This window comes from Centroberyx gerrardi, chromosome 22 (assembly GCF_048128805.1).
Source record: "Centroberyx gerrardi isolate f3 chromosome 22, fCenGer3.hap1.cur.20231027, whole genome shotgun sequence".
Taxonomy (NCBI): Eukaryota; Metazoa; Chordata; class Actinopteri; order Beryciformes; family Berycidae; genus Centroberyx; species Centroberyx gerrardi.
The window spans coordinates 15,175,462-15,195,947 of NC_136018.1; the positions used below are offsets into that span (position 1 = coordinate 15,175,462).

The following is a 20,486-nucleotide window of genomic DNA, read 5'->3' on the forward strand; positions in this document are numbered from 1 at the left end:
ACCTTAACGACATGTGGGCAGAAATGTAAACAAATGGGTCTTGGTGGCTCAGTGGTCTAAGGTGCATACCATGTAACTGGGTTGGAATCTGGCCCAGGACCTTTGACGCATGTCATCCCCCTCTCTCTCTACCCCAGTCTTTCCTGTCTGTCTCCACTTTCAACTCTCTAATAATGGCAAAAAATGCCCAAAAAATAATCTTAAAAAAAATAAAAAGAAATGCACACATGCACATTGACACATGACACAATTAATCAACCAATAGCAAACAGACACACACACATACACAATTTGGAGCAGTGTATGAAGTCTGTATTTGTACTGAGCAGTTTCCAGGTGTGAATGTTTGCAACTGTACAATTGTGTAGAAAGACATTGCTAGAAAAAGAGCGTGCATGCTCAGCAAATTGTCCCTGGATAAATATAGCAACACACACACACACATACACAATCTCCCATTATGTTCTCAATGGCAGTCTCTGGCTATATTTTCCCCTTTATGATGAGCCAAAGCGAGCCTGCTGAAGACAACAGGCCTTTGGTTCCAGCACTGCTTTGTTTGCAGAGGGTCATGAACACTGATTTATCTCTGGCTGAGTGGATTACTGGTGTCTTTCAAACAATCTGTCACATATAGAGGCAAGCAGACTGACAGACAGGGAGACACTGAGACGGGAGGACTGAGAGACTGAAACAAGGGGTGAAATATAAGCTATGGTAGCTTCCATACATCTTATATATTCTTGACTAACTCAAGCTAGGGTACAAAAACAAAATACGACACACTCTGACAGTTTGTGTGTGTGTGTGTGTGTGTGTGTGTGTGTGTTTGAGGCTCTAGTTTGAGGTGCCAGATCCATCCTGATGTAAATATACTGCAAGAGAGAAAACCTGACAGAACCCGGGGCTAAACCCCACAGAGCAGGAATGAATGGGATGAACTCAAATCAACAATCTTGGATGGTAAATGCGCTGACAGAGTCATTACTATGGTGTGGGACAGTCCAGTCAGTGTTTGTGACTAAAGCCAGAAATCAGAAAAGTGACACTCTAAACTTCATCAATGGCTATATTTACATGTGTACAGTATTAAAGATACTGGCTTCATATCCTGGTTAAGGTCTTATTTGAGAGGCTGTTTAAGAGCACCTAAAATAACCCACTCTTAAATAGACTGTACCCATGTATCCAGGCATAAACAGAATTTCTGCCTATCTGTGATCTTCCACCAGAGTTAGCTACTGAAATAAGTTACAATTACACTGAAGGATGGAGGATCTGAACCACTTGTACGATTTTCATTCTTGGCTGCATAATATGATCTCTTCAGAACTGTCAACAGCAACCCGACTTGCTCAGTAGTCCGCTGAAATCCAGCATCTCACATTTTTTCGACAGCTACCATAAATAAATCACGTCGTCTCCCATCCAAACAACCAAGAATATTAATGTCTTTCATGATAGAAGGACACAATTCAGTTTTATCTTTACTCCAGAAGTATAGCAATAGTTACCAAGGCTTACTGCCATGTTTTGACTGAATAATTTTACTCATGCTACTAAAATTGAACGGTATAAATGGGATAACATGTTTACATGTGTCAGTATCCAGGGCATTATCGCAATATTCCAGGTACCTTATAAAGGTTTCTTATAGCTGAGATTAGATCTTATCTTGGGTTATTGTAAATAAGGTATGGTGTTTAAACCGAATGCTTGAGTATCTCAAATAGTAATGGAACATAAATGTGCGTGTAAAAGTATTGCATGTTAACTATGTCAGTTGCTGTGCTTTGTGGGTACATGGATAAAGGGATATTCAAGAGTGGGTTATTAAAGGTGCATATAAACGGCCTACCAGAAACCTTAACTGGGATATGAGCCAGTATCCAGAATACTGTGCATCATATTAACATCTATCTATATTTGTCCTCTGTTTTAGTTTAGTAAGTTATGAAGCCAGGTAAGCGATCAAAGGTTGATGTGATTGTGAGCCACAAAACTGAGCTAAAAAAAAAAGCCTGTTGATCGTTTATGTTACTGGACTGTGCAAAATTAATAAAAAGCATTTTGGTTGTCTGTTGTCCGTATTCCTGTGTGTGTCCAAACCTGCAGAAGTGCTGCAGTCATCAAGATGCAAAGTCAGATGGATATGGGCATAGACTGGTCACTGGGCAAATGAATGAATGAATGAATGAATGAATGGATGGATGGATGGATGGATGGATGGATGGATGGATGAGTTACTGGTAAATAAATGATGGCTTTATGGATGAATTGGTGGCTAGGTGAATGGACGGATAGAAAGCTGGACAGAGTGTGTGTGAGAGAGCTCTTTCCCTTGTCCATACTATCTCGTCTTGCAGTACCGCTTCTTTTTTCCTCCAGTAAGACACTGGATGTTTGAGGTGCCATGTATCCATGCATTATTAAAGCGGGGCCTCTCAGGGTTATAAATACCCTACAGAAGAGCTGCAACATGCTAAACCTCTCGCTCTCTCTCACTCTCTCACACACAGTCACGTGCAAACTTCATGTACATACAAATGAAATGCGCTCATGCACAAACGTGATAGAAGGAGCACGTAAAAAGCACCGACGTGCACACGCACACCCAAGTGCACGTGTACATGCCTGCACACACACAAAGACGAACAAAGGCATGCACGTATTTACACACGTACATACAGTACATGCGAGCTGCACCTGCCTATCAAGTAGCAGTGGTATGTATAAAGCTATTCAGAAGCAACAAGCCCTGCTGACAACACTGGCCCCATTGCTCTGACAAGCCAAAAACATCACAGGGGACAATACACACAAACACACACTCGCACCGACGGAGATGGTGAGCAGAGAGGACAGGGGAGGAAGAGGGGTATGAGAGGAGGAGAGGAAAGCAGGACAGGAACACAGCAATACAATGAAAACAGAGGACAAGAAATACTGTAGAATTCAGAGCAGAGAAAGAAAAAGCTCCTTTTGCCTTCATCTATCTGTCTGTATGTCTATCTGCCTGTCTATCTGTCTGCCTATCTTTCTGTCTTTGTCTCCTGGATTTCTTATTTGTTAAGGGAAGGAATGGGAGCCTTCTCTGAAAACATCTTTGAAATGAGCTTTGGTGTGACTGCGGGGGGAAATGAAGGAATGTGTTTACAAAGACTGATATCACCACCTTCACCTTCTTCCTCTTTCATGAGACACACACGCACACATACAAAGAAACACACACACACACACACACACACACACAGAAATGCACAAACACACTCGTGCACACACCCACACACGGCAAGTGAAAAACTAACCAAACACGGCATATTTTAACAGCCCTTCGCTTCGGAGATGGAAGCCTTGGTGAAAACACGCGTGTGCTTGCTATGGATACATACAAGATATTCTGAAAAGGCTGCGATGCTCTTTTAATAATTATCTACTTTATAATTATTAATCTAAAATATTTCCCCTGCTTTCAATTCATAACCGCATACAGCAATCACAAATGGAACATTTGCCCCAGACACTGGCAATATCTTTTAATGAAGCACTGCAGCTGCTCACTGATTTAGCAGATGCGTGTGTGTGAGCACATGTACGTGTAAGTGTGTGTGCATGTGTACTACCATTGATAGGTTAAGGAAATAAAAATTGGGAATAATTGGCTCCTGCAGGCTAGAAAGTAATTGGGGGGTTTCTCTCTTCATCAGCACACTGCTGTGATTAATATGTGACTTTTTCTCCCGCTTTTTTCTCAAGTCCTTATAAACAAGAACCTCGCTGAGATTTCCCTGTGTGCATTTAATCGTCTCCTCTCTCTGTCTAAAATAGTTTGATTTTTAGACTATGAGCGTCATTTTATCTCTCTCCTTCCAAACAGCTTCGGTGAATACATCTAACATAACTCCCTGTCTCCCACTTCTTCCCAAACACACACACACACACACAGACTGCACACATACGATTCCTTGGAAAGTAAAAGTTAGACCGACTGGACTATCCCACTCAAATAAACTAAATTAAATGGGATTCTGCATAAATCTGTGTTTATCTACGCTGATCAACTACGCCCAACTGCTATGTCAAACAGTAACAAATCCGTATTCTGTGGGTTAAGCTGCGTAGCCAAAACGGAGCGCACGGCGAGTAAGAGATACATGTAGGTGGAGAAGAGCAGGGGGGAGAGGGGAAGATCGTGTACGATGAGAGGGGGTAGAGAGATAGATGTTGGCTCAGCTTGTGGTGGGGAAAGCGGAGCAGCGGGGAATCTGAGAGACAGCGTACAGTAGATCCCGACACTGTGCTGGTCCTCGCAGCTCTCCATGTCTGCGATGAGTACAACAAGAGTGCAATGCAGTTGTACTTAGAAACTGCGTGAGCACTCGCCTCAGCTGAGTTCGCCTCAGAGTCGAAATCCTCTGATGTCAATTATTCACATTCTCTGCCCTGTTAGCCCACCGTACAAACTGACAGGCAAGTTTCGCAAGAGCTGACACCAAAGTGAATAAGTTTGCATAAATGGACAGTGAGACCAAAAAGCCCTGTGGGAATTTCTGCCATCGTAATTTTCATCATCATCATCATCAGCACTACCACCATCAACATCATCGGTATACAGAAGTAATTCCTACCTGGTTGTAGCTGTGCACGGCCCCCCCAACCTGCCCGCTGCGCTGAGGGGTTGCTGCGGAGATGCTGTCGCTAAGGGCGAGGGTCTGGTTGCTATGGTAGCTGGCAGAGTACTGGAGCGAAGCCTCCGGGGTGGAGTTGAGCTGCAAGGAACTCTGGGAAAGAAGAGCTGGTCCTACCGAGAGAGACAGCAGTGGTGTATTGAGGGTGGGGGGAGTTGAGTAGAGAGAGATAGATATATATATATATAGAGAGAGAGAGAGAGGGAGTGAAGAGAGAGAGAGATTAAGAGTGAGAGAGAGAGAGAGAGAGAGAGAGAGAGGTGGGAGGGTGGGTGGGGGGGGGCGTGAAGGGGAGAGATTGAGAGGCGAAGAGTGAGATGGGGGAGAGAGAGAGCAGCAATTTAGAGCAGACAGTGCAGCAGTGCAGCGCTCCGTGAGTTGGAGATGGCATACATAATTTATTAGCAGAGGGAGAGAGAAACAGAGGAACAGAGAGAATGGGAGGAGGAGGAGGAGGAGGAGGAGGAGGAAGAGAGGGGGAGGATGGGAGGAGGAGGGCTGAAAAGAAGAAAGTTGTAATAGATGGAACACCTAACAACTCGAAACGTTACCTCCCCAAACATGTTAACTTTTACTTTGTATTATCTGCTTGAACAAAAACTCAACAGACCCCTTGTGTAAGACAAAAGGAAATCCTACTTTGGAATGAATCATTTAATGTTTTTTTTTCTGTCTGTTCTTGTTAAGTCAGCCACGCAACATATTGGAATATGGCTTCTTATATTTGATCTGCTGTAGTACGCTCAATTTACCTTGCCAACACTTAAAACAGCCTGAAAATGGACATATCATAAGCGCTCCGTGTGTCTTTTTTAATGCTATCAGTACGTTCTCAACTTTGCGGGCTATATTTACCAAATCTGCTTGAGTGGAGAATGAGCATGGATGTTTTTACTAGGCAAAATAGCAGCAGCAACTTGATTCCTACCAACTGAAGCAGTCACTGCTGCTGCATCAGTCTGTGCCACTGGACATCCCTTCTCTGAATCCCATGCTGTGCACATAAACCTTATATTGATTGGGGTTGTGACTGGTCCGGATCGTCATATGGCGCTTTTTAAGATGGACAATCTTCCAAACTGTGTGTGGGGCGATGAGGTGGGATGGAGGGAACCGTTACAGACCCCTCGGTGGTTAGTATTACCAACCAATGGCAGTAATACTGCAGAGTAAATCTACAGCAACTGTCCCCTCAGGTGGAATCTCCTCAGAGCAGTGCATGTGGGGGAGTGTGTGTGGCGTGGTTTGATTGAGAATCAGTTAGGTCTATGACCTGTGCACTCAGCGGTGTGTAAATATTTCATTAAGTTGCTATTCTTACTCTCTCTCTCTCTGTGAATAAAAACCTATATAACATCTATGTAATTAGAATTCATTGTATAAGGAAGACCAACTAGGTCCCAAAGCCCATTCCTCTGTCGTAGCATATCTGCTTTTTTAGCTGTGACCAGCAGCTCTATAGCTCGCTCTGTCGGTCGGTCGGTCGGTTGGTTCACAAAAATTTCCCCACGCGTGTATGCATGCGCGTACGTGGTCACAGCTATTGCGAATTCGCGCTTGTTTCTCTCTTTCCCAATTTTGAATTTCTAAATATCATGAATATGCCCTCATAAAGTCTACAACAAGTGTCTTCCCCAGAGCTCGCTGGCATGTTAGTTTTTTCCCCCAAATAACAAAGGCTTCTTATTATTCTTCTCCCATATCTATTTGTTCTCTGACTCTCTCTCTCTCTCTCTCCCTCTTCCTTCAGGATCCCTTTCTCTCTGTGAGTCTCTGTGTGCTGTGAACCAAGATCAACTCCTCTGCTTCTCGCCTTCACAAAAGACTTGTCTTTTCTCATCTCGATTCATCCCTTGCTTTTTATGAATTATTAAACAGCACTTTGTGTTACGCAGACTGAGTGGGAGCTCCCAAACTCATCATCACTCAGGCTTGGTGTTTGTTACACTGTGTGTGTTTGTGTGTGTGACACAGTGTGAGTGTATATGTTTGTGTCACTATGCATATGTGTGATGTGTGGCGTGTGCGTGTTGGCTGGTTGGCTGGTAGCAAGGTTGGTAGGTGAGTGGGTAGGCAGATGGTGAAATAGTGCAAGTGTGTGTGTATGGTGTGTATTGGAGTGTGTGCATGTGTGTGAGAGTGACTGTGTACTGTATGTGTATGAGTGAGAGGGTGAGATGAAAAGCACTGTCAGTCGTATGGCTTATTTCCTTACTTGCCTCTATTGAGACTCCGTAGAGTATCCGTCCTCACATGGAAATTATGAATATTTCACAGGCTCAGTCAAATTAAGCACATCATATTATTACTCAAATCCTCAAAATGCTTTCACACGCACGCACGCACGCACACACACACACACACACACGCACACACACGAACAAACACAAGGCTTATACCTTTTCTCCCCTAATAAAAAATCTGAATTTCGTAAAATAAACTTTTTAATGTGTAAGTACATGCATGTATGTTTGCGTGTATGTGTGTGTGTATGTGTGTGTGTGGTGTGTGGGCATGTATTTTTGTGTGTGTACATCTGTATGCATTTGTGTGTGGCTCTGTCGTGACACCTTACCAACTACAGTATCAGCTGAAAGCAAAAAGCCTCCCTGTTTTGTGCAACCTTTCACTGAAGACAGCGACATGTCACTATTCTACTTACCGCTTAGCTATTTGCAGTGCTCCCATTTGGGGGAAAAAAAAACATTGAAAGCTATGCTGAATTTATCTGCACCCACACATTGTGATGTTTTTAGTAGAAGCCCATCCGCAAAATGGGAAAAACAGCCGGGTATGAAGCACCCACAATGAGAGTGCTCACAATGAGAGTGCCATCTATTTGGACTCAGATAAGGCAGGAGTGACGGGGACTTGGACACATCCTGCAAACATGATAAGAATCAAATTATCTGACATGTTCTCCCAGCTCTCTGCATGTGTTTAAACATGCAACCTCTTTCTTATCAAAGCAAACCAGAGACAGCAATTTTGAGGTGCACTTCAAATATTCCAAACCAGTTATATCCTGTCCAGTTTCTGGTTGTAATCACACATCACCCAAAGCTGCTACACACAGTAAAAGCGGATGCATGTGCTACACAGTTTGTCCGGGTGAGGAGTGTGTGTGTGTGTGTGTGTGTGTGTGTGTGTGTGTGTGTGTGTGTGTGTGTGCACATTGCATCTGTGCTCCACCTTGGCCAGCCCATTCTAGGAGTCCTGGAAAGGGTGAAGCATATGGGTATATGCATGCGGGTAAAGTACCGTGCACTCCCCATGTAGAAATGCACTGAGCAATGCGTACAGTGCCAATTCTTAAAATGCCATCCATTACGGCAATATCAACTATCAAAAAGGTCAGCAGACATTAAGCGAAAATGGGAATGCAGTGTTCCAATACCAATGACCTGCAAAGCAAATGCCAAGCACATTTAGCGAGACTTCACACGCAGGCCGCCTCTCAATCATCCTGTGAATTCCTTCACTGGAATACCGGGCCTGGAGGCTGGAGGAGCAGCTTGAGACTGCGTGGTTGTTGGTACGAATCCAGGACCGGCAGGGAAAATCTGACAGCAGCGGGATGCATGTGTATGTGTGGGAGTGGGGGAGAATATTTATTGCTGTATTTTATGGGTTGGAGGTCTATTTCTGTTGTGTCCCCACATGAAATGAGTATTGGCAATTTTTAGTGAGCCTGGGATCTAGGCAAGACTACATTTACCAACACAGTCTAATTAAATTTTGTGAAATGAGCACAAACTCTGACATGTAGATTAGGTGTTGCGGACATAATTTATGTGAAGATTACGTTCCTCCACCACAAAAGGATTATGTGACAATAGCATGAACTGAATTATGTAAATTATGTGAATTTGAGCTGGGAATTGAACCCAGGTCGTAGGAGTTGAAGGCAAATGTATCCACCCATCCACCATCTCCTTACACTGACTTTCCACCGCACTATTTCAACGCCAAACTACAGCTGTTTCTAGTCGCATCTTCTTCATGTAATCCTTTTGTGGTGGAAAACATGCTTCTCTGTACGCAGAGCATGTATTCGCATATTAAGACATCTTGCTCATTTCAGAGGATCAGGGGTGAAATTTACTCCATTTGGGTTTCAGGCAGGAGAAGTTTCACAACCCCTGCTGTGGCTTAGGCCTGCCTCCACTAAACTTGCTTAAATGGGAATAAAATCTGAATAACTCAGTATTAATACAGGGAATTACTGCACTTGGGCCATATATCTAAAATGCCAGACTAATGAGAGTTTTTCTTCTCTAAGTCTCCAGTGATTTGTTTCTTTCTCTTCTTTCCTTACTGGACAATAAAAATTATTAATGAGCAATACAAGCCATAACCCTTAAATGTTTAAACACTGGCACCCCACCAGTGCTATTGTTTTCATTTGGAACCCTGGCATTGGAGATGTTTTTTATTTATTTTTTTTACATTCATTTTGAGGCTGCTTAAGGTTTGTTTCCATTTCCATATTGTTTGCTTGAGTTAAACAGACCTGGAGTTTGACCTATGATGTGTTAACAAAGTTCTGAAAAAGCTAATTTTCCATCTACAAATCAAAGTCTTCGGGAACAAATGTGAATAAACCCAAAATCTAGATGCTCAAATTAATTCCGGATCGTATCTTCAAGCTCCCTGGCTGGATTGACAGCTCTGTTCTGCTCTGAACCACTAGAGTCGGGTCAATGGCACTAAATGGACTGAAATAATTAAAATGAAGATAGACACTTTAGATTATTAGGATGCTCCCAGCACCCTCCATCCCCTCCACAAACACACACACACACACACACACAGATGCTGATCAGTTCTCTTACGTTCTCCGCTGTCGAGTATTCCCGATTCCTGGAGGGAACGGATGCAGGAATCCACCAACTCCAAGCCTGTGGTCAACTCGTCCTCAATATCCTTTTGTCCATCCGCTGTGGAGAGGAAGAGAGAGGGTTACAGAGAGACACAGAGAGAAATTGAGAGAGAGAGAGAGAGAGAGAATGAGATCTCACTGGGCTGTAACCTCAATCTCCTACTCTCACAGTCAGTAAAACCGTACATATTACACCTCGGTTAAGAGCTGTGGGACATTTTGATCGTATGCCGGGAAGGACCCTGAAAAGGCTGCCCGGGGAACTGCCTGATTGGAAATGAAGTTTCAAAAAAGTTCAAAAAAGTCTAGTCGTGTGTGTGTGAGTATGTGGGTGAGTTTGCGTGTATGTGAGAGCAAGAGAGAGAGAAAGAAAGAGTGACAGAGAGAGACAGTGCTTGTTTGTGGTTCCTCCACAAGCAGATTAAGACAAAGGATTAACATTGACCGGCAACACCAACAGTGGCCTTGGTTTGACAACACTTTGACACACTTTGAGATGTGTGTGCGTGTGTGTGTGTGTGTGTGTGTGTGTGTGTGTGTGTGTGTGTTTTAATCTTTGATCCCACGGGTATGTGGGTGGGTGCTTGTCCCTTGTCCATACATTATCAGTACGTGGGTAAAAATTCAAAATGTTCCTTGAGACACAATTTCCCTGGCATGTCAATCAGATATGAGGCGGAACAGGCTTTGTTGGTGTCTAAAATCTAAATCTAATCCATGGACTCAAGATGCGCTGGAAACATGGCATGCAGACTTATCGATTTTCTCAGAGCTGCCAGAGCATTCAGATCCAACCTGAAACCCTACAGATTTTGTGTGTCGGCGCATGGTATGCACGATCAATCAAGGTTGATTTGATTTCAAAAACCTTAACGTAATGAATAAGCTTAGAAGCTGCAATTTGTGTAAAGGACTCCCATAATATAAGCCGATATTGAAAAGGCAAGCAGTATCAGAAAACTTCATACGGCAATACCTCTGTATGCATGGCTGTGTAGTGTATGTGTGTGTGTGTGTGTGTGTGTGTGTGTGTGTGGTGGTGTTTGCCCCGCAGCGCGCATGCTAAGTAATGACAAAGAGCATTCATGGTGACCTTTACCTTGGGCGTTCCAGCGAAACTGCTCGTCTGCCGAACTGCAAGAGAAAGAAGAGACGGGGGTTAATAATACTAATTCCAATACAAATATAAAAAAGAAGAAAAATAGGAACCAACATTATTTATATAGCAGGTATCAAAAAGCAGAGTTTACACAGCACTTCACAAATTACAAGGAATAGTAAAATATATAAAAAAAGGAGATAAAAACTGGGGACACGGTTCAGTCACATCCAGGTTCTGATTTATAGAGGAATAGTTCTGACACTGCCTTGAACCAGCTTTACAGACGTTAAATGAAGAGTTTCGTTACAAAATGAGACATCCACCATGTTCAATGTCTGCACAGTACAATATGTACTTCTAACTTATTTCACTCTGTGTCTTTCAGATTTGTATTCTACATTTAATGCCAGTATTTATTATATGATGCCTCATCTTTTGCTGTTTAGCTAAACAGTTTGTGGTCTTTTACGTAGATTTACGTCCCCATGAACCAGCACTTTTCCATTCATTCCATCATATTGTACTGAAAGCAATTTCCAGTAGCCTTGGTTTCTTTTCTATTCTATTGAAAAAAGTCTGAAAAAGTTATTAGCCATCTTGAGATCCTCTGCTTACAAAATGGTAACATTTTAAAGGATATAGTCATATATTTTAAAAACACTGAGTAAAGAACAAGTGATATTCTTTTTCCAAATGGACAGTGTTTTAGAATGAAATCCTATAATTGCAGAGACTGACACATACACACAGCTACACATGTATGTCTCTGCATGCGCACACACACAAACACACATGTACACGTGCACACACACATGCACACACGCTACATTCTTTTGACGACTGTCAATTGATCAGATGTGGGGTGAGGAGAGAGAAAAAGACAAAGACAGGGAGATGGAAACAGACAGGGTGAAAGAGAGAAAGTTAGAGACGAGTATTGAGCCGCCTGCTGTGTGATCAATGCAGACACAGACAGACTAACTGATACATATAGACTCTTTCATTTGACTTCATCTACACCATTAGACCGGCTGTCTGGGCTGGTTGGCCTGTGTCTGCGCTTGTCCCATTTAGACTGTTTGGTATTCCAAATACTCATCTTTCTAATTGAATGCCTGTCTGTGTGTGTGTGTGTGTGTCTTGGGTGTCATTGTACAATTTGTGTCTAAAACGCTTGTGTGCCTTCATGTGATGACAAGTGTGTATAAGTATATGAGCATGAGTGCATAAATTTACATATGTTCATCTGTCTATTTGGCTGGTTGGCTGCGCTGGTAATGGTCTGTCAGAGATGGGTGTTTTCTAAATCACTTTTGTAGAGTGAATTGATTGATTGAATTGATTTTGATTTTGAACACAGTAGCCCATTTCTGGAGCATCTATTTCATGGAATGCATGAAATGATTAATACTCTGACGTAAAAGCAGGCAGGGGGAGAGGTTGTGTAATGTGGAATATGAATGCAAAGAGAATGAAGAGACCAAGTAGGCTTAAGAAATGGCCTGTTGCTCCCCCTTTGTGGCATGTGGCCATCTACTCCTTAGCCACATGATCTCAGGAATTAATCTCAACACTTAGCCTGTAGTCTATAGTTTGATATGTGTTGCAATCTGACAATTTTGATTGCATCTGCACCATTTTTGTTAATTATTTGGCTTTTTAAAATGACTTATCTTGCCTTCAGGATGCAGAGTTTCTGCTGCATTTTTCTGACTGAAGCATTTATCATGTAACTGCTAATTATTGTGATGCACTAGTGCAGCACTAATGAGGGGACAAGCATGAATACAGGGAAAAGTCAGATTGGTTATGAATTAAATGAGCAGAAATTTAATCACCTCATCATCAAATCACAGCAAGATGGGAGAAAGGGTTAGAATGAGGCAGTTTCAATAAAATCTGCATGAACTGAACAACTGTTTTGACTATTTTAAAGACTTGCTGATCATTCTTAGATGCAATGTCAGTTTGTCATTCCATCTGCCTATCCTCTTACTAAAAAGTATAACACTTGCCTCTCCAGAATCTGTTTCCATTGAGAAGGAAAGAAAAGGAAAGAGCTAATTTGGGGAATTTTATGCCAACTTGCAGTCAGTAATAATGAAATTCATCGTTGAAAAGAATCTCATAATTAAAACTCATGGGTCAAATTTGCTGATTTGTTTATATATGTTCCTCTTTATGATGAGCGGACTGCATACAAATGGCCACTGAACTCAAATTACTTACCAACCAATTACTTATACGATACCAATCAAGCTTGAATTTAATTTGATTGATGCAACTAAATTTACAGACTAGGCTAATGAAACCATGTCATTATGAGGGCAGCAATAGCCTGAAGGATAGAGATGTGGGCTTGTGACCAAAAGGTCACTGGTTGAAATGTGTGGACCAGCAGAGAAAATTAAATGAAGGCAATTAACCCTCAGTTGCTCCAGTGGTGCTACTCAGTGGTAGGTTTTATGAGACTGTGGAGAAGTGCGGCTGCACTGGGCAGCTTCCCTTTGTAAATGTGTTGAACTGTATGCATGTGAATCAGGTCGCCGCTGAAAAAAGCATACGTGCTCAGCAAATCTTCCCTGGATAGAAAAAGGTTAAAATAAATACTCATAAGGCCACCCGTGCTTCTCTACTGCGGGATAGTAATTTCCTTACCACGGGCCAGTAATTGTCCCTCTATTATGTGTGAACTGATTGCACTGCAGGGGAAATCTAAATCTGGCTGATGCAGAGAGAGAGAGTGCAGCAGGGTGGCTTGGGTGGCACTGGCGTGACAGGTACGCACACATACACACACACACACACACACACACACACACACACACACACACACACACACACACACAAACACACACACACACAAACCACAAACACACAACTAAAGGAGAGTGATAACCAGGTGCTGGGAGACCTGTGCTTTCATGTCCTCGAAAGACATACAGTATGGGAACAGTGGTAAACATTGTGACACTGTGTTAGAGTGTGTTGGTTAGAGAGAGAGAGAGAGAGAGAGAGAGAGAGAGAGAGAGAGGAAAGAGAGAGAAAAAACTTTGCAGCACACAGAAAAAGATACAGAAGGAAAAAAAGTATGAGAGACAGAGGGAAGTGCTAGAGAGGAGAGAGGGAGAGATATGAAGCACAGCATTATTCCACAAGATTGCACACTCTTGCCTGCAACGTCACACCACACACAGCGAGGCAGCGGCTCTCTTTTAACAGCGACACTGCATTAAAGAGATATTTCAACATTCACGACTCCCCTCTCCACCGCACAGCTCAAGTCAACAGACAGCGTCCTCTACCGTCACCAGCGCACAGCCACAGCCGCCTGCCTCGCTGCACTCCACTTCCAACCAAACAGCCGGAAATGTTAACCGCTAACACACACAGAGGCCTGTGAACACGCACTCATACCTACACACTCTACTTTGCATTCACAAACGTTGTCTGCAAGAAAAATACTGTTCGCTTCTATAGTCCCAATGTGTGTGTGTGTGTGTGTGTGTCTCAGTAGGATATGGAGATTGAAGTGCTCAAAGTATAGCTGATGAATTCAAAAACATAACTTCAACACAAATAGGCAAACTTTTTGGAGGCACGGTGGTGAGAGAGACTGTCCCAGAACCAAGAGTTGCTCTAGATAAGAGCTGAAACTAAATGCCTTTTGCTCTAGTGTGTGTGTGTGTGTGTGTGTGTGTGTGTGTGTGTGTGTGTGTGTGTGTGTGTGTGTGTGCGTGCGTGCGTACATTTGAACGATCGCGCTCCTAGATTAAGCACCGTCTTGTTCTCAGGAGTTTCATGATTGCTGGCACAAACGTGGAAGCAGACAGATAGGTAAGCAGAAAGATAAATCCAGACTGAATAATCTGTAAAGTACGATACGATACAAAATCTTAGAGTAGACTTTGCTAGAAAGTGGCATAAAAGGGGTAGTGTAGTTTTGCATTTTTAGTACACCACCATAAACCTGGTAAACATGTTGTGATTGTGTTTAAGGTAGAAGTATCCAGCCATCCAGACAGGAGTCCCAGCAGCTCCGGAGCCACATCCTTCATGAGTCATTAGTCCTCGGCTGGGAGAGCATTACTCTGAAAGAGTTACACACTGCCACACAAGGCTCTGCTCAAATCCTCCAGCTGCCTCCCTTCACAGATAGTAGCACTTAAGAACGCTTCCCAGTCCTGATAAAGCTGCCAGTGTGTGAGTGTGTATGTTTGCTCAGCATGCAAAGACGCACGCACACAAGTATGCACTCACACTATACACAGAGTACACACACAAACAAACACACACACTCTACAGTCAAGGCATTAAGCCGCAGTGCTTACAAAGAGCAACTTACAATGATCTATCGGTCACATGGACCCATGCACACACACACACACACACACACATATACAGTCACTCCCATATACTCGTACACACTTACACAGGTACACATACGCAAAAACATGCAAATACACACACAAGTTGTCAAATTCACACAAACACCAAACTGAAAGCACTTTAAATCTTTGATAATTGCTATCCCGTTGAGTCGGAGAGAGGAATAAATGGCGGGCCCGGTGTGCAGTCCTGGGCTATTTCATTATCGCCAGCGTTATAACAGGAGCCTAATAGACCATAATGCCCTGTCTGACGTTTACAAATGCTTCAGTGGGAATTAGCCCTAAACACATCCTGCCTTTCCGAAAGCTGGCTTTCTTTCCGGGCATAAATCCATATTTCATTATATTCATTTATTTTTTATTTAACCTTTGTGGAACCAGGCAGGCCAATTAAGGAGTCCTATTTCCAATGATGACCTGGAAAGGGTAGGGTAAGCAGGCAAGGACGCTGCAAGGAGTTCTGGACCCCCTGACGAGAGGTGACATTGGGCCCGCCGCCCCTGTGTGTCTAACTAGGGCCACCCAGTAGGGCCACCTGACAGTAGGGCCACCTGACAGTACCCCCACCCCCCACCCCCATGGAGAGAGGAAGGGAGAGGAATGAAGCCGACTTTACCTGAACGAGACAGACCTTTTCTCTGTTTCAAGGCTCGTTTGAGATGTTGGAGAGGTTGTCAGTATGAGCATCAAGAATTAGTCATACGTCAGAAAAGTCAGAATTAAAGAGTAAGTAAACCCCGAACCCAAATCTGTGTAAAGCCTGACATGTAATGGTAAAAAGCGTGCTGCTGAAATTGCCATCTGCTATTGGCTGGTCTTTGGTGCCAGGTGACTCTTAAATAATTTGTGATAACAATGTGGTACTTTATTGATCTCTCAGTTACAGAGCAGCATCACTGGAGCTGGTAGGGATTCAGCGTCTTGCTCAAGGACACTTCAGCAGGGCGGACATGGCACCTTGAACCTGAGTCCTCCAGTTGAAGGGCGATCTCCATGCTCACTACACCACCTTGATGCCCAACCACTGCGAATTATCAGCTGTCAATGACTGTGGTTCATCAGGGCTGAAATAACCATGCAAAATTCTCTGATGCAAAACCATTCAAGCCTAACAAGGAAGAAGTTGGTCATTGTAAAGCAGCGCAATCTATTTAATAGCCCTCATTCATCAAGCTATAAACCTACTAATTAGTGCAGAATGAGGCTCAATGATTGCATCTCACCCTTAAATATACATAACCAGGTGGCCATTTGAGCAAAGATGGAGAAAGATGGCATGTTGCTTGTTAGAACAAATTATTTAATGTGTCCCCTGTTGTTATTACAAATTTTAGGTGAAAAATGAAGGAAAGCACCAATAAACTGGTGCACCTTCCCCCGCATTTAGATAAATCACAGAATGCCACTCCACACAGCAGATAAAAGCAACAAGTCCCTGTGTTTATAATATGCTATTATTTATATCTGTGGTTATATTAAGCTGCAACTGTCTGTCCTGTTACAGACAACACTGTTTTGTTGTCTGCTTTTTGTTTACTTCCCTGTGTGTTAAATGGATGATGGTTTATCAATCACAACCTTTAGTCTTGATGATTTGGGGAACAGAATTATTCTACTGAAGTTGTTGCATCTTATATCAGCATCTTGACGTCTCCATATGTATTAAGCATTCTAAATTAAATGAAATATATTGATATTGCTTACATGCTAATATTCTATGATTATTACTTATGGAAACTAAAATTGTTAGAGCTATTTCAAGGACATTCAAAGAAATGTAGATGTACCTTAATCCAATTTGGAGTGCAAAGGGGTTATTCTTTTGCTTTTTGCTGCCAGTGTTTATGTGAGTCAATTTTAATACTTTCAGAGTTAGATTACCACTAACAATTTTACTTTGTACTCATTAAACATTTCAGCTTTTCAGTTTTGATGAATTTGTAAAAACTTCTCTTTTAACATTATGTGTGACAAAAAAAATCCTAATTTAATCCATTGTGAATTCAGGCTGTAGCAGAACAAAACGAGGAAAAGGTCAAACAGGTTGAACACTTTCTCAAGGCACTGTAAGAAACAACACACAATTAACATGTGGGCAAAATCAAAAACATTACTTAAAAGCAAGTCTATAAAAGTGTGAAATAAAATAAATTAAATATTAAGGTGACACTGAATTTGCTAGCCTCAGGCAGTTTCACAGTCTCAGGCCTCTGAAGGCACAAACACAATCATTTACACCTTGTTCACACTGCAAGCAACTTGGTTGATGTAGGTCTATTCAATAAAAAAAATCAATAAAATTACATTAGAGTTTACCATCAACCCCAGCGATGGATGCACCAGTCTCCAAGTATTTTTTTTGAGACGTTCATTCTTGTGGTCTTTCAAATGAAAAAAAGTAGACAACTGGGAAGCTTTGGATGGCTGTAATCGACTTCTCATCCAATTTGCCAATTTTGCAAGGCAGAACTATGGTTCATGAAATCACATCGGTTGGGAAATAAGGAAAGTCTGAAATCTGATTGGCTGTTGATGGCCAATTATTGTGAAAAGTTAAGCCTAACTTTTCTCACCACACATCAACCAAGGTTCCCTGCATGGGCTTCCAGTGACCTGTTGTATTTCTTGCAGTGTAAGCATGGGGTAAGTCTTCAAATCTAGACTGAAGGACAGTCTGAAGACAAATGATTGACTGATAGGGCTACTGCAGATCCAAAGCTCTATATACACTGGTGAGTTCTGAAACTTTTATGAGCCTCCATGTGATGTAGTTGATTCTTATGGGAAAGGGGAAAAAAAGCTGATAAACGCTATCCAAACTTCTGCTTGCTCACTGTTAGGCGTGGGGCTGGTTTGGGAACCACTCGATCTTTTTTGTAGATCTGCCTGTCGTTTGGATACACACCTACCCACTGGTGGTTGTCATAACAACGGTGTTCTACTTCATCATCGTCAGTGTGACAGATTGTCACCATAACGACAATCTGTCAGTCAAAGCAGAGGAGTGGGCTTTTATGCTCTGTATGTGGGGGTGGGGAGAATAGTGTGTGTGTGTGTATGTAGGTGTGTGTGTGTGTGTGTGTGTCTGCATGAGTGAGAGAGAGATTTGGAATTGGATTTTGTGTCGCAAGTGGGCGAAACGACAATGTGAATGAAAAGAACAAATTCAACACAAAACTATGTCACACACAAAGACACCCACTAACACACAAAAATCTCAAAACATTGAGGCTGAATAGAAAAATGTTTTTGTTTATGCGTATGCATGTATGGCTTTTCAACTTCTGTGTGTGTATGTGTGTGTGTGTGTGTGTGTGTATACCCATGTGCAAGCGCTCCGATACGCTATTCAGAAAGCAGCCCATTGTGCACACAACAAGGCTGAGGACAAACTTTTGTTGATATGACAGCTGATTGACAGTTCAACAGTAGGGCTTGGAGAGAATTGTCTAGTCAAACTGTTACTGAAATGACTTCTAATGCCCGACTACTGACAGCTGCAACAAAAACAGCTATTCCTACAAAAAACAAAGAATACAATGCACCATGGTATTGACAACTCCAATACTTATATTTCAACACTCTGCAGCTGTCTCTCCTACAATTCAGCCATTTTCAAGTCCTACACATTCACACACGTACATACGGATATATACAAGCATCCACATGTGCAGATCACATACACAGATCAATCTATCCACCTACCTACCTACTTGTTCATATTTTCTTGCCTGGTTGTAACCTGTAACCTGCCTGATTCTGCCATTTATTACAACCGTGTGTGTGTGCATGTGTGTTTCCTGGCATACATGCGTACACACTTTTGGGGTTGTATTTGGGTCAGTGAAAGTAAATCTTAACCCTCTTGTATGTGCATATTTGTGCATCTGTACGTATGCATGTGTGTGTGTGTGTGTGTGTGTGTGTGTGTGTGTGACCCAACCACCCACCCCACCCCACTGATTGCCATCCAATCTTAAACAGCAGGCTAGTCTACAGACAGTAAATATACCTGGAATAGACCTACACCATTATCATACAGCCTCATCCTTACCTTACACACACACACACACACACACACACACACACACTTGAAACATTTATTTATGTCTGCAGAACAATAAACAATAAAGATGTAATCAGAAAATGTCTGAGACCTCTCTGTAAGTCATCGCAGTATCTGGAGAAGGCACACGGGCACACACACACACACACACACACAACATGTTTGCGTGTGTGTTTGTGTGTGTGTGTGTGTGTGTGTGTCTGCACATATGCTTGAACACACATTCATCCAGTTACTTGTATGTGTGTGTATAAATGCATGTATGTGTGAGTTTCCAGTGTGAGCAGCACCTGCTAGTTGCAGTATTTCAGCTCAGGAACATCTGCTGTGTGTGTCTAAATCACCAGGCTATTATAGTTATTATGATAGGTGGGCTATCGCCGTTTTGCACCGACACAGATAATGACAGAACACCTCCATGCATAATTCACCAGGGACGGGTGGCCTGACACTGAGTGTGCCCCCATATTATTGTGCTCTGCACACTGAGACAGGGCGCTGTCTAATATTTATACTCATCTAATAAGGATGTACAGGCTCATAGCAGGAACACTGTTATGACACATTATTGAACTATAGATTAAAAGCTTGACTAAACACATAATTAAACTTTAGAATAAAACTTTCCCTTTTGACAGATTATTGAGCGATAGAATAAAAGTTTTCATTCTAACACATTATTGATTATTGACTATAGATTCAGAGACTTAATTCTGACAAATTATTAAACTCAAGATATTTTATCTTGACACCTTATTGAGCTCTAGAGATTTGCTTTAACCACATTATCAAACTACGGAATATAACTTTCCTTTAACTTTTACCTTTACTTTACTTAAAGTTTGATATTTTTGGGACATTATAACTGTGTGTTCGTTGGTTCTTTGTTTGTGAGTAATGCTTTTTGCCATGTGCAGGTTAATTACAGTATGCACTGCTTAGGCGGTGCAGAGCACTAATGGCTCTGCATAAGGAAAATACAGTGTACGCTCGTACAAGAGAGCAGTACAGTAGACATCACACAGGCATGAGCCAGCTGTAGGTTGGTGCGCAGTACATCCTCACACCAGGAAGCAGCTCTGCGAGTCAACACATGAATTAAATATTTTGTTCAGCGATTCTCTCAACTCCAACAAAACTTTACAGCACTTTGGTGTTAACAGGTGGAGTCAACTTATGCCGCTTTTCCACCGCATGGTACCGGCTCGACTCGACTTGACTCTACTCGCCTTTTTTGGTTTTCCATTGGGCAAGTACCAGGTACCAGGTACCATATTACCTGGTACCTGGTACTTTTTTTAGTAGCACCTCCGTCGAGGTTCCAAGCGAGCTGAGGCGATACCAAAAGGTGACGTGA

At 42.4% G+C, this 20,486-nt stretch overlaps 1 protein-coding gene across 1 annotated transcript in view; it reads right to left on the minus strand.

The window, feature by feature from the left end:
• Positions 1 to 20,486, minus strand: part of ctnnd2a (catenin (cadherin-associated protein), delta 2a) — a 248,375-nt gene that overhangs the window by 151,365 nt on the left and 76,524 nt on the right. The window contains exons 3-5 of the mRNA XM_078291542.1: positions 10,670 to 10,704; positions 9,524 to 9,628; positions 4,629 to 4,801 (exon numbers count right to left, since the gene is read on the minus strand). Of these exons, the coding sequence (XP_078147668.1) occupies positions 4,629 to 4,801; positions 9,524 to 9,628; positions 10,670 to 10,704 (313 nt within the window). The remainder of the gene's footprint in view (positions 1 to 4,628; positions 4,802 to 9,523; positions 9,629 to 10,669; positions 10,705 to 20,486) is intronic.